The sequence below is a fragment of the Oncorhynchus clarkii genome, chromosome 24, assembly GCF_045791955.1.
Source record: "Oncorhynchus clarkii lewisi isolate Uvic-CL-2024 chromosome 24, UVic_Ocla_1.0, whole genome shotgun sequence".
Taxonomy (NCBI): Eukaryota; Metazoa; Chordata; class Actinopteri; order Salmoniformes; family Salmonidae; genus Oncorhynchus; species Oncorhynchus clarkii.
In genome coordinates, this window is record NC_092170.1 from 5,830,367 (window position 1) to 5,844,257 (window position 13,891).

At 45.1% G+C, this 13,891-nt stretch overlaps 1 protein-coding gene across 1 annotated transcript; it reads right to left on the reverse strand.

Annotated features, from left to right (window-relative positions):
• Positions 1-9,351: 9,351 nt before the first annotated feature.
• LOC139383026 (prolactin-releasing peptide receptor-like) lies at positions 9,352-10,801 on the reverse strand. Its single transcript, XM_071127318.1, has 2 exons — positions 9,968-10,801; positions 9,352-9,678 (listed from the first exon to the last, which is right to left on the reverse strand). The coding sequence occupies exons 1-2, from the start codon at positions 10,790-10,792 to the stop codon at positions 9,352-9,354; spliced, it is 1,152 nt and encodes a 383-aa protein (XP_070983419.1). The 5' UTR covers positions 10,793-10,801.
• Between the last annotated feature and the right edge of the window lie 3,090 nt (positions 10,802-13,891).

Consider the following 13,891-nt stretch of genomic DNA (forward strand, 5'->3'; position numbering starts at 1 on the left):
AACCCTTTCTGGGCTACGCAGAAGTAAAATGATTTTGCGAAAGTTTGTAATTTACTGTTTCACTTCTGGGGGGGGGGGGCAAAGGAGATGATCGTGGACTTCAGGAAACAGCAGTAGCGGAGAGGGTAGTAAGTTAAGTTCCTCGGCGTACACATCACGGACAAACTGAATTGGCCCACCCACACAGACAGCGTGGTGAAGAAGGCGCAGCAGCGCCTCTTCAACCTCCGGAGGCTGAAGAAATTCATCTCGTCACCAAAAGCACTCAAAAAACTTTTACAGATGCTCAACTCCAGCCACTTTAATAATGGAAAAATTGATGTAAAAATGTATCACTAGCCACTTTAAACAATGCCACTTAATATAATGTTTACATACCCTATATTACTCATCTCATATGTATATACTGTACCCTATACCATTTACTGCATCTTGCCATCTTTATGTAATACATGTATCACTAGCCACTTTAAACAATGCCACTTTTATGTTTACATACCCTACATTACACATCTCATATGTACAGTGGGGATAACAAGTATTTGATACACTGCCGATTTTGCTGGTTTTCCTACTTACAAAGCATGTAGAGGTCTGTAATTGTTATCATAGGTACACTTCAACTGTGAGAGACGGAATCTAAAAACAAAAATCCAGAAAATCACATTGTATGAATTTTAAGTAATTAATTTGCATTGTATTGCATGACATAAGTATTTGATACATCAGAAAAGCAGAACTTAATATTTGGCACAGAAACCTTCGTTTGAAATTACGGAGATCTTACGTTTCCTGTAGTTCTTGACCAGGTTTGCACACACTGCAGCAGGGATTTTGGCCCACTCCTCCATACAGACCTTCTCCAGATCCTTCAGGTTTTGGGGCTGTCGCTGGGCAATAGGGACTTTCAGCTCCCTCCAAAGATTTTCTATTGGGTTCAGGTCTGGAGACTGGCTAGGCCACTCCAGGACCTTGAGATGCTTCTTACGGAGCCACTCCTTAGTTGCCCTGGCTGTGTGTTTCGGGTCGGTGTCATGCTGGAAGACCCAGCCACGACCCATCTTCAATGCTTTTACTGAGGGAAGGGAGGTTGTTGGCCAAGATCTCGCGATACATGGCCCCATCCATCCTCCCCTCAATATGGTGCAGTCGTCTTGTCCCCTTTGCAGAAAAGCATCCCCAAAGAATGATGTTTCCACCTCCATGCTTCACGGTTGGGATGGTGTTCTTGGGGTTGTACTCATCCTTCTTCTTCCTCCAAACACGGCGAGTGGAGTTTATACCAAAAAAGCTCTATTTTTGTCTCATCAGACCACATGACCTTCTCCCATTCCTCCTCTGGATCATCCAGATGGTCATTGGCAAACTTCAGACGGGCCTGGACATGCGCTGGCTTGAGCAGGGAGACCTTGCGTGCACTGCAGGATTTTATTGTCCTGTAGCCCATCCCAGCCTTGTGCAGGTCTACAATTTTATCCCTGATGTCCTTACACAGCTCTCTGGTCTTGGCCATTGTGGAGAGGTTGGAGTCTGTTTGATTGAGTGTGTGGACAGGTGTCTTTTATACAGGTAACAAGTTCAAACAGGTGCAGTTAATACAGGTAATGAGTGGAGAACAGGAGGGCTTCTTAAAGAAAAACAAACAGGTCTGTGAGACCCGGAATTCTTACTGGTTGGTAGGTGATCAAATACTTATGTCATGCAATAAAATGCAAATTAATTACTTAAAAATCATACAATGTGATTTTCTGGATTTTTTGCGTTAGATTACGTCTCTCACAGTTGAAGTGTACCTATGATAAAAATTACAGACCTCTACATGCTTTGTAAGTAGGAAAACCTGCAAAATCGGCAGTGTATCAAATACTTGTTCTCCCCACTGTATATACTTTACTCTATACCATCTACTGCATCTTGCCTATGCAATATATCTTGCCTATTCATATATCTTTATGTACATATTCTTTATCCCTTTACACTTGTGTGTATGAGGTAGTTGTTGTGGGATTGTTAGGTTAGATTACTCGTTGGTTATTACTGCATTGTCGGAACTAGAAGCACAAGCATTTCGCTACACTCGCATCAACATCTGCTATCCATGTGTATGTGACAAACAAAATTCGATTTGATTTGGATTACCTTTGTGCAAATGGAGGAAGTGAAGTCTCCTCCCTAGCAAATGAAAACTATAGGACAAACCCCTCCCTTCTGCTAATTTAACCCGTGTTATTCATGGCCAAAAAAGGAAAGGTTTGTTTTCATTAATTATTACTACATAGCCAATTTTGACTTAGTGCAGACAGTACAACCCAATCGCGATTAGTCCAAATAATCAATGATGAAAACCCAAAACCAGGAGCTACTGCTTGTAATCACATAATTCTATGTGAGCCTTGAAACATTCTCGCCATTTAAATCTGTCCACGAGAGATTAAGGCAGCTGAAGCTTGTATATGACCATGCTACAGTAAAAATGGTTGTATGTATAGAAAACACTTGACCAATGAGCAGTTTGAAAAACAATATCAAGGGCTAGGCACTCAGTGGAACAAACAGTTATGATAATCTCCCTGATATGCATGTTTTGTGTGTGTGTGTGTGTGTGTGTGTGTGCGTGTGTATGCTTGAAGACACTCGTCCCCTTATGTATCCTCAAGTCTTCTCATGTCTACTACGGCCTTATGTATCCTCAAGTCTTCTCATGTCTACTACGGCCTTATGTATCCTCAAGTCTTCTCATGTCTACTACGGCCTTATGTATCCTCAAGTCTTCTCATGTCTACTACGGCCTTATGTATCCTCAAGTCTTCTCATGTCTACTACGGCCTTATGTATCCTCAAGTCTTCTCATGTCTACTACGGCCTTATGTATCCTCAAGTCTTCTCATGTCTACTACGGCCTTATGTATCCTCAAGTCTTCTCATGTCTACTACGGCCTTATGTATCCTCAAGTCTTCTCATGTCTACTACGGCTTGCATACACACTTGTATACACACGGTTGATCATGTTCGGATCTCCGCAGCTCTCCTTGAAGCCTACACAGGATCCCATTCACTTCACACAGATCTGTGTAAAACATTAAGGTTGCAACATTTGTGGACATTTCCACAAATTTTTCAACCCTTGTAAAAGCAATGAAATCTCATTGCTACACTACAGGAAGAAAGCACAACAAGACATTTGCTTTCAATTACGAATGTGGAAAACGTTCCCTCACCCTGTCACTGAAGAACGTCATGGTCTTGCAGTGTGTGTTGGTACTATCAATGACAAGCTCCCTTAAACATTGATATATGGTACCCAACACGAATCCAGTGTGAGATACAACTAAGCACTAAGCTCTTAGAGGAGTAGAAAATAGAAAACAGAAATCACAAAAGATAAGTACTTCAGATCCAAGCTAAAAGCGAATCTATTGTCTCTCAGTGCCACATCTTCCATTACTGCTAAATGTGGTATGGAGCAGCTACAATGAACATACTAGTAACAACTGACAGATTCCCTGCCACACCACTCTCACAGTTGGTGTTCCAATGTGTGTTATAGTGAAAATTAGAAGTGTTTTTAACACGGGAGGAAATTGAAAAGTTGGAGTATAGGTGTAAAGAAAAGGAGAATAAAGTAGACCGATTGAAAATGATATTTGTAGTTGGTGAAACTGCCATGTCTGTTTACAATATTACAACAACAAAGAAGTTTACTTCAAACATCGAACACTCTTGTGTCCCTTTTACCGCAATGCTGGATGCCCCCTTTTCATTTCATCAACAAAACAAAAACAAAGGCGCTCTTTCCCCTTCCACAGATTTCAACTTTTAAGGGCTCTATTCAATCCGTGACGCTGAAGATCTGTTTTGTAACAGGATTGACAATTAAAGCCAATGTTCCCGTGGTTGCAGAGACTGCATTCACGGTAAACACTGCATATGTCGGCTCAATCGGAAATGACTTCTAAAATTTTCACACCGATGTTCCGCGATACTTTGGCGATACGGATTTTCATACAGCTCTAAGGAAACACACACAAAGCTCTCTCTACAAGCAAAAACTCAAAACAGGAAGTACCAGTGACGCGCCCAATTGGGAAGTGGTCCGAGGAAGCGGATGCTAAGCTACAGGACTGTTTCGCTAGCACAGACTGGAATATGTTCCGGGATTCAACTGATGGCACTGAGGAGTTTGCCACATTAGTCACCGGCTTCACTATTAAGTGAATCGACAACGTCGTCCCCACAGTGACTGTACGTACATATCCCAACCAGAAGCCATGGGTTACAGGCTAAAGAATAGAGCTGTCTCTATCAACGACGCTACAAGAAATCCCACTACGACCTCCGATGAGCCATTAAACAGGCAAAGCGTCAATACTAAGATTGAATCCTACTGCGCTGGCACAGATGCTCGTCGAATGTGGCAGGACTTGCAACTGCCACGGATTGCGACGGGAAACCCAGCCGTGAGCAGGATTGGAGTGTAATGGATTACAGCATGTAAACATCATTAAAGTGACTAGTGGTCCGTTATTAAAGTGGCCAGTGATTTCATGTCTATGTATATAGGAAAGCGGCCACTAAGGTGCAGGGATGAGTAGCCGGGCGGTAGCCGGCTAGTGATGGCTATTTAACAGTCTGATGGCCTTGAGATAGAAACTGATTTTCAGTCTCTCAGTCCCAGCTTTGACGCACCTGTACTGACCTCGCTTTCTGGATGATAGTGGGGTGAACAGGCCGTGGCTCAGGTGGCTGATGTAATTTATGATCTTTTTGGCCTTCCTGTGACATTGGGTGCTGTAGGTGTCCTGGAGGGTACAGTGTTCCCCCGGGGGTGCATTGGGCAGACTGCGTTGGGCCCTCACCTCCTCCCTGTAGGCCGTCTGGTCATTGTTGGTAATCAGGCCTAGTTGGAGGCGTGCGTGGCCATGCAGACACAGGTGAATAGAGAGTATAGGAGGGGACTAAGCACGCACCCTTGTGGGGCTCCTGTGTTGAGGATCAGTGAAGTGGAGGTTTTGTTTCCTACCTTGACCAACTCCGAATAACTCTTCTCTGCTGGCGGCGTACTGGAGCAGCCTCTGTGATAAGTTAAATTGACCTGCGGGGTACGAACAAAGGATCGAATTCGGAAAGTCGTATTCCTAGTTGTAATACTGGTGAGCTACTGCCTCTTTGAAATCCAAAAGTTACTTTATGTAATAACACAAAAAACGTTCTGGGCTATAATTTAAGAAGTAACACACAAAAAAAACAAAATACTGTTTCTTAGGAGCTAGAAACAGAGCTGGCATGTCTGTCGGTGCCATCTTACCAAGCATCATGTCTGGAGAAAACCTGGCATGTGTTTGGTTGTCCGCCGGTTAGAGGTATCTCAAAAACCAAAGCTCATTTTGAGGATTGGCCACTCGCCTAATATTCTTGTACTTCTCTTTCTATAAAATGTTTTTATTAAATTACAGCTCAATTCGAGACCATTTCAAATGTGCGATTAATCACAGCAAATCCTGCGGTTAACTTGATGTGATGGCCCTAATTACAATGCATGTCCATGTTGTAAAGGTCACGTGACTCAGTCCCTCCCTTACATGCCACACATGCACGCGCACACACAGGGAGAAGGGACTTATCTGGGGAGCTGGCGCCAGCGAGAGAGAGCTCTGTCCCTAGGGTTCATCCGTAGACTATACACTTATCTCCATAAGCTGCAACTGCTGCTGTTGTGTGTTGAGCCCTGCTGGTCCTGGGAAAGACAGGCTATATCCAGGCTTTCTAATCCCATTACTGTAATGGCTGCCAGATAGGATAAAGTAAACAAATTAGCATGCACACACATTTAGCACCATGGCATTACTGGCCCATCTCACACCTCTGCCCTTTGTTAAGAGCCACTTCCTGTGGCATTTGTCACTGCTACTGGTCTAAATAGCTACATCACGTTGCTATTGGTGGGTGTGCATGTGTATATGTCATTGTTTTGTCTGTGTGTATGTGAAAACCTGATGAATGAAATAGACAAAAAAAAAGAACAGAGTAATTTTTTTTCTTCCCACATGTATGATTTCACAGTCTTTTTAATTAGCAAACAAACAGGATCGGGGGCGTGCGTCATGCAGACATTATTTTCGGAGGATGGAGGGGATGGTAGGTTGGAGCTTTTTGCATTTTTTTTAAACACCCGAAACAGCTTCTTCCTGCAATCTAGAGCCATAATCATTATGCCTAATTCCTACCTGTTCAATTGTCATTTCAATGAGGGTGTCATTTTGACTGTTGTAAATCCCACACCTCAATATACTGCACTAACATGCCTAGGATATTACATCCAAACTACAACACCTTACATGGGATCATAACATACATCATCAATACAGGCACATATCATGGCATCATAATTAATACACAAATAATCTGATATTATCATAAATTGTCAGAACACATTTAAACTAAGTATGTTCCTGACCGGTGTTTTTTTTAATTGATTTAAGAAACTAAATATGCTTTTTCTGCATCTCTGCAAAAAAAAAATCTGGGTAAAAGAGGAATGTGAAGGTTCAGTACATTTTAGCATTTGCTTGCTTTCCTTTAAGTCAAACAACCTAGCCAGCAGGCATGCCAGCTAAGATAGTTAGACATGCTACTCCAACTTGATTGATAGCCTGAAATAGCTTGGTAGCTGGTTATGAGGTTGGGAGATTGGGACCATAGCTAGCTGGCAAAAATTGCTAGGTGGCTAGTAATCCAGAGAAACAATCAAACATTTTTGCTTTATATATTTATCAAGAAGGAATCAATAGTCTACATGGCTTGATCAAATTCATTTACAAACATACCTCCTGCAAGTCCTGGCCATCACCGGCCACTAACATCAAATCAACTGCCGTGTCTGTCACTCGACACTCTCTCTCCTCCTCTACTGACGACACTGTCTGCATGCACTAGAGCCCTCAAACTCAACTCTGGACTTTGAAGCCAGTTCAATTGTATTATTTAAAAAAAAATAGTCCCCCTCTAATCGGGGACCGATTTAGACCTGGGACACCAAGTGGGTGCAATTAATTATCAGGTAGAACAGAAAACCAGCATGGTCCGGACCTCGTAGGGTCAGAGTTGAATACCACTGCACAGAGTACAGTATTTAGCGTCCTGCTGAGCCAATCTTTACTCTGTGGCGTACCGGTACCCGCCTGTGTATAGTCTCACTAATGTTATTTTACTGCTGCTCTTTAATTACTTGTTACTTTTATTTCTTGTTCTTACTCTTTTTTTTAACTGCATTGTTGGTTAGGGGCTCGTAAGTAAGCTTTTCACTGTTGTATTCGGCACATGTGATTAATACAATTTGATTTGATTTAACCCTGGAAGGAACCATTTACTAGGTAGAATGGGGGAGAGGGGATGTACTGTTTTCCTGGTCCAGTCATTGTGCCCTCTCTGCAAAATACAGCTGACAGATCTTTTTATAAATAATTATGAGAAAATGTGGGGTTAAACATTTTGTTCAGTAATTCATTTAACATCTGACATTTTTTTTAATCTTCCCTTTGCCCCCTATGTGCATGATGCCTCTGAACCTCATACAGGAAACCATGGTGATGGCAACAATAAGGCAGGGTAGAACAGGTGCCTCTACAGAGAAGGAACAGAAACACTGTGTGTGTGTGTGTGTGTAACAGGGATGTGTGAAACTGCAGGCATGCATTCGCTGTGAGTAATTGTTTCTGATGTGTGTACATACTGTACACACATCAGAAACAATTACTCACAGCAAATGCATGCCTGCAGTTTGGGATCGTGTGACACGGTGTATTACTCAACCTACATTATCTATTTGTTTAAAGGAGGTTCTTTCAAAAGCCCTGTGCCTTTTCCATTATATTTGATTATGAAGATTGAAAAAAAAAACATTTTGCTCACACTTAACAGCGGCAGTCTGTTTTGAAGTCAGATTGATGATATCTGGTCGTACACAAACATCCATACAGATCACAATTAAAGCCATTCAAACCCAGTTTTCTTGTTGGACTTTGACACTGTGTGTGGTGTGCTAGAGTGAGTCAGTGACAGCGTGCTCAGAGGCCTTGTGAATGTCAGCTACATGAACCCCAGCGAACTAGACAGACATGGACACCGCTGCCCAACCCTGTTAGAAACGCACTCTTCCTCCTCTGATACAGCCACTGAAACCACGGCTAGAAAGCTCTCTTTCACTCAGTGTAACCATCACTATAAATTGTGTTGTCAAAAGATGACAACAGGGTTATGATTTGGGGTTGAGACACACTGGGAAATCAGATGGCAGGAGCTTTTGTGCAACATCAGTTTTTTTTTTGGGGGGGGGGGAAACTCACTTTGAAAACAACTAATGTTTTTAACAGAACATAACAGCAATTCACAGACACCAACAGAAAGGGCCACTGGGAATGAATCCATTTTATTAGGCTCAAGTGGCATAACAATGGGTTAAAAAGTGTATGTTGCGTTCTAGTTGCGCTACTCAGCAACAGATAAGAAACGAATCCAAATGTGAGGTACATTTGGCAGACCGGGTGCTGTTCCTGGGCTGTCAGTCAACATGGCAGCCATAATATCACTGTGGGTGACTGCACAGATAGCGCTTTGCTTCGGATTAATTGAGTTCCGGGGAGCTGATTGGGTTTGAGACTGCAGGGAAATCCTGCAGGGAACAACACCTGTTCAAAGATACTCCAACACACCTAACTAGCACTGAGCTGGGGAATCGCTCCATATGGCCCAGGCAGAGAGAAAGACAAGATGGGGGAGAGAGAGAGAGAGAGGAATCAAAATAAAGTAAAGCTACATGCATTGAAATGAATCGGAAAAAGGGATCGAGAGAGAGTACGAAACATGACAAAATCAGGCGAAGGCACAGCAGAACGAGGGAACAACAGAAAAGGGTGAGCTGTCTTTGCGGACTGTTTGTGCCCTGTTGCCCTCCTCTGTTTCCTGTGTGTGTAATCCATTTGGAGAGGGAGGAGTTCAGAGCAGGGTCATCACCCCCCTCTGCCGCTTTCCAGACCTGCATCCCGGCCCAAGGTCATAACAGTGTTTACACGCTCTGCCTCACAGAAGATGCGAGACCCTGCTCATCGTCCTGGGCAGCAGGGCTGCTGTAGTGACACCCAAGGCAAATAGAATGAACGGCCCAGAGGGGTGACGATCTCCAGAGCAGCCTGATCCCCCCCTGTCCCACGGTCTCTCTGCCTCTCCTCATTCGCCCCCTCCTCCCTGCTCCTACGTTGTCTCTAACTGCGTGTATGAGATATGTGTAATGGCTGCTGCTATGGCATATGACCTTTGAACCCTATCTATAAACCATGCTGTGGTTCCTGATGTTCTCAGAGGGTGCTGTCGGACTCTCGGCCGGCGGCCCCCGGGGTCTCCTTGCCGGGGGCGGGGACCTCAGAGAGCAGGCTTATGCAGGTGGCCGGGTTCCGGGAGGTGCAGCGGGAGAGGAGCTGGCCCCCTGGCGGCCCCTGGCGGCGGCAAGGGCACAGGTAGCCCTTGAGGTGCAGCCATATCTTGCTGTGCAGGGAGGCGTAGATGAAGGGGTTGTAGCAGGCGGAGCTCATGGCCACCAGGTGGCAGCACACTTGCAGCACGTTGACATAGCGCTTGTCCACGATGTGGTAGTCTGGGTCCAGGTCCAGCAGCAGGTTCAGCACCTGTAGGGAGGGAGGAGGAATACACATGCTCAGGGGTCACATACATTAGGATTACCGTGGATTACATTGGGATTACATTAGGATTACATTGGGATTACATTATGATTACATTAGGATTGTATACAGCCTAGGTGATGTAACTGCCCCTAAAATGCTTTTTCAGCATATTTTCTCAAAGACATTGCTCAATTATATAAAAATGACAGGAAAGTTGATGGGCTATCAGGAAAGTGCATTGTGCCTGTGCGTGTGTGTGCGCGTGCGCATCGGTGCATGCGTGTGTGCTCACCTGCAGGGGCAGCCAGCAGAGGGCAAAGGCAAGCACAGAGGCCACCAGGAGAGAGAAGGTTTTCCTCCTCCTCTGGCTCCAGCGCTGCTGGCAGTGTGAGGGCTCTCCGGGCAGCGTGTGGCGTCTCAGGTGTACTGTGATGGCACAGTAGGACACGCTTACTGACAGCAGAGGGATCATGTAGGAGGCTACCAGGATACAGCAGGAGTAGAGCAGCCTGAGCTGGCCAGAGCTGGGCCAGAACTCCTCACACACCACCAGCTCCACCCCACGGGGCCTCAGGTCCAGGTAGCGGGTGTGGAGGGAGGGAGGGGCAGCCAGGGCCAGAGACAACCCCCACACCCCCAGAGCCACCGCGCCGCAGCCCCCGACAGAGATCCTCCTCCTCACTGGGTGGGCCACCACCACGTAGCGGTCCACGGCGATGGCCGTGAGGGACAGCACCGAGGCAAAGACGGTGGCGGCCTGCAGCAGCGGCACCAGGTGGCAGAGAGGGCGTCCGAAGGCCCAGCCGCGGCTGTCGAAGGCGTACGAGGCGGTCAGAGGGACACAGGTCAGACACATCAGCAGGTCGCCGGCCGCAAGGTTACCGATGAAGAAGTTGGTGGCGTTGTGGAGCTTCTTATCGGCCAGGATACAGGCCAGCAGGATGGAGTTACCTATGCCGGCCACAGCCACCAGGAGGCAGTAGAGGGGCAGAAAGAGGGGCTTGAAGCGCAGCAGCAGCTGCATGCCAGAGAACATGTCCAGGGGGTTGTTGCTGTGGTTCAGGGAGGGGCCTCCAGTAGTGTTGGCCCCACTCAGGACCTCCAGGATGGGATCCATCTCAGTACACTGCTCCCCTACGACACAACATAGACAGTCACTAAGTTGTGGCAGGTAAGAAAGACTGGGGGAAGCATCAGCACTTACAGTATGATATAGCAAAGAAAAGGCTTGAACCAATATCGAAGTTCACTTATTTTCTGAGTTCAATCTGTTCATAACCATGACCCTCATCAGCCCTTTCTGCATTAGCTGCTAACTTAATATGTACCAACGATTATGGATATACTGACAAGATAGATGTCTCTCCGCCCCTAACAATGGGAGACGTTGTCCACAAAGCGGCACGGTGGGCTGTCTAGCTCCCGCCTATCCTTTCTTTGATTGGTGGATGCATCCCATTACTGTAATCCTTTTTTGAATACTCAATGAGGGTTGTTGACATCAACCACCTGTATTCAATGGAGATGCTATGCTGCTAGCCTCATCCCATGAATATGCAAAGCCATCTCAAGACAACAGATAAAAGTTATTTTTTTTCTCAAAGTTGCCCAGGATGTCACGTGTCCTACTTATATTAGTACACTTGTAACAACGTCCATTCAATCAAATAAACCTCACGTATCAATAAGCCATTCATTTTTTGTTGTTGACCAAATTCGAAACACTCATTGTCCTCCATACAGAAACTCCTCGCTTGGTGGGCGAAACAACGAAAAAGCGCCACCTGCTGGTGAGAGACAGATTTTCCACCTAGTTGGGCATCTCTCTTCCTTATCCTCTATGTATGTACTAACCTGAATGTTGTTTCATTTTTTGGGGGGAGGCGGGATGTGAGCGTCTGTGTAAACGTCATGTTTTTCCTCGTCCGGTCTCTTTAATACTGTGACCGCCCACTTTACTGCCTGCACTCACTTTACTCACTTGGTCTCAGCGCCTCGGATATCCCTCCCCTTTAATGCTGTTGCAATGCACTTGATAGAGTTCTTCCAGCCACTTATTTCTGATCCTCGACGAGAGCTGAAAACCCTCTGATTGCAATAACGGAGGAGCTCTTTTACAGCTCATCCAAAACTCAACCGTGTCACATCTGCACTGACGCATACTGTGGGATTAATCAGATGGCTTTATTGATTTAAATGTGTTTTTTTTCTACCCTCTTCTTCTAGTTAATGTGGGAGACTATCATGATTTCTTCGATTAGGAAAAGGAGATTATTAGTGACCCCCCAATCATAGCCTACTATTTGAAGAATTCTATTATAATTGCCCATAATCAAATATGCTTTAGGCAAGAGATACAGAGGTGGGTAGATTGATATACAGATTTGAAAAAAGATCACGTTTTTGTCCCCCGGTCGCTCTGAACGTGGTAAATCAACAGGTGGAGAGGAAGAAGGAGGGATTGAATATGTAGTTTAAGTCGTTGCGCTGTGACATAACACACAACAGTAGATAATGCAACGCGTTTGTGAGTGGTGTCTTCATGCCGTAATGTCCAGTGCCTACAGTACATTTTGAGTGAGTCTTCAGGTCTTTATAGGCTGCATATGTGATGTACTCGTCCAAGCAGAGCGAGACACTGAGATGAAAGACAGTCCTGTACTCTGGGTGGTATTGCAGGCTAGTTTTGGATGGTTATTTCAACAGGGAAATGACCAGGTTCCCTATTTACTTTGAAGTGAGCCTAAAAAAATCTATGGCAAACAGAGGCAACAGTCAAATTGCTCCTGAAACATGTTTAATCTGTTGCCCTGCCATCTGATCTAGCACACTGGTCGATCAGGCTGACGACAAAAACGCACAAGAAAAGACTGGCTAATGCAAAATTAATAATACACATAACATTTTTACACATTCCTTTTAATTTTTTTTTATCTGTGATTGTACAAATGACATATCATTACAAATTATAATATTTGGTAGCATTTGAACCATTAACAATTTCATGAAATCATCCTTCCAACTCGTCAAACCAACTGTACATACTGTAGTTTTAGTACTATTTTTTTGGGGGGGGCTAAGTGAACCTTTCAAAATAGAATATCAAGTGTTCACATTTTCCGTATTCCACAACAAAACAAGCAACATTGATTTAAGCTGTAATTATGTGTATTGTGAGTTTTTTTTTGTTGTACGCATCATTTGTGTGCATTGTGTGTAAGATAAGAGAGAGAAGCCTACTTGTACAGTGCCTTGCTTTTCCTCAGAGGCAGTACGCGTCTCTCCTCTCTGTCACGTCGCTTCACTTCTGTGACTGTGTCTCTCTCCTCTTCCTCTTCTCTTCCCCCTCTCCCTGTGATGTGAGCATTGCCCCTCTCTCTCTCTCTCTCTCTCTCTCTCTCTCTCTCTCTGAGCCCAACCAGTGGTTGTGCTCCAGCAGAAAGTCTGGGAATGAGGGGTAGCAGGCTGCCACAGACGCTGTATCCTTCACAGCACATATATATAGGCAGGTGATTGAAAAGAGAGATTGTGTGGTGTCCCAACACTATCCTCCCTTCACCCCCTCCCTCTTTTTCTCCCTTTCTCCCTCACACGCTCCAGAGATGTCAATCCCACACACTGCATGAATTTCTAAATGATTTCCCTCCCAAAACGTGTTGCTAACCTCCTTCCATAAGTGCACAATGCAACGCATATAGTTCTCTCTCTTATGCAGTCAGGTACAAAATCCTAACCTGCATCAAATGATGTGCTAACAACAGATGGACAACCTGCAATTGAATGTCTATGTAGGCTATCCCTCCATCCCTTCCTGCCTCAAACGCACATGCACGCACGCACGCATGCACACGCATACATCACAGAAGGTTGGTGGCACCTTAATTGGGGAGGATGGGCTCCTGGTAATGACCGGAGTAAAATCAACTGAACGGTATCAAATACATCAAAACAGGTGGTTTCCAGGTGGTTTCCAGGTGGTTTCCATGTGGTTTCCAGGTGGTTTCCAGGTGGTTTCCAGGTGGTTTCCATGTGGTTTCCAGGTGGTTTCCATGTGGTTTCCATGTGGTTTCCAGGTGGTTTCCAGGTGGTTTCCATGTGGTTTCCAGGTGGTTTCCAGGTGGTTTCCATGTGGTTTCCAGGTGGTTTCCAGGTGGTTTCCATGTGGTTTCCATGTGGTTTCCAGGTGGTTTCCATGTGGTTTCCATGTGGTTTCCAG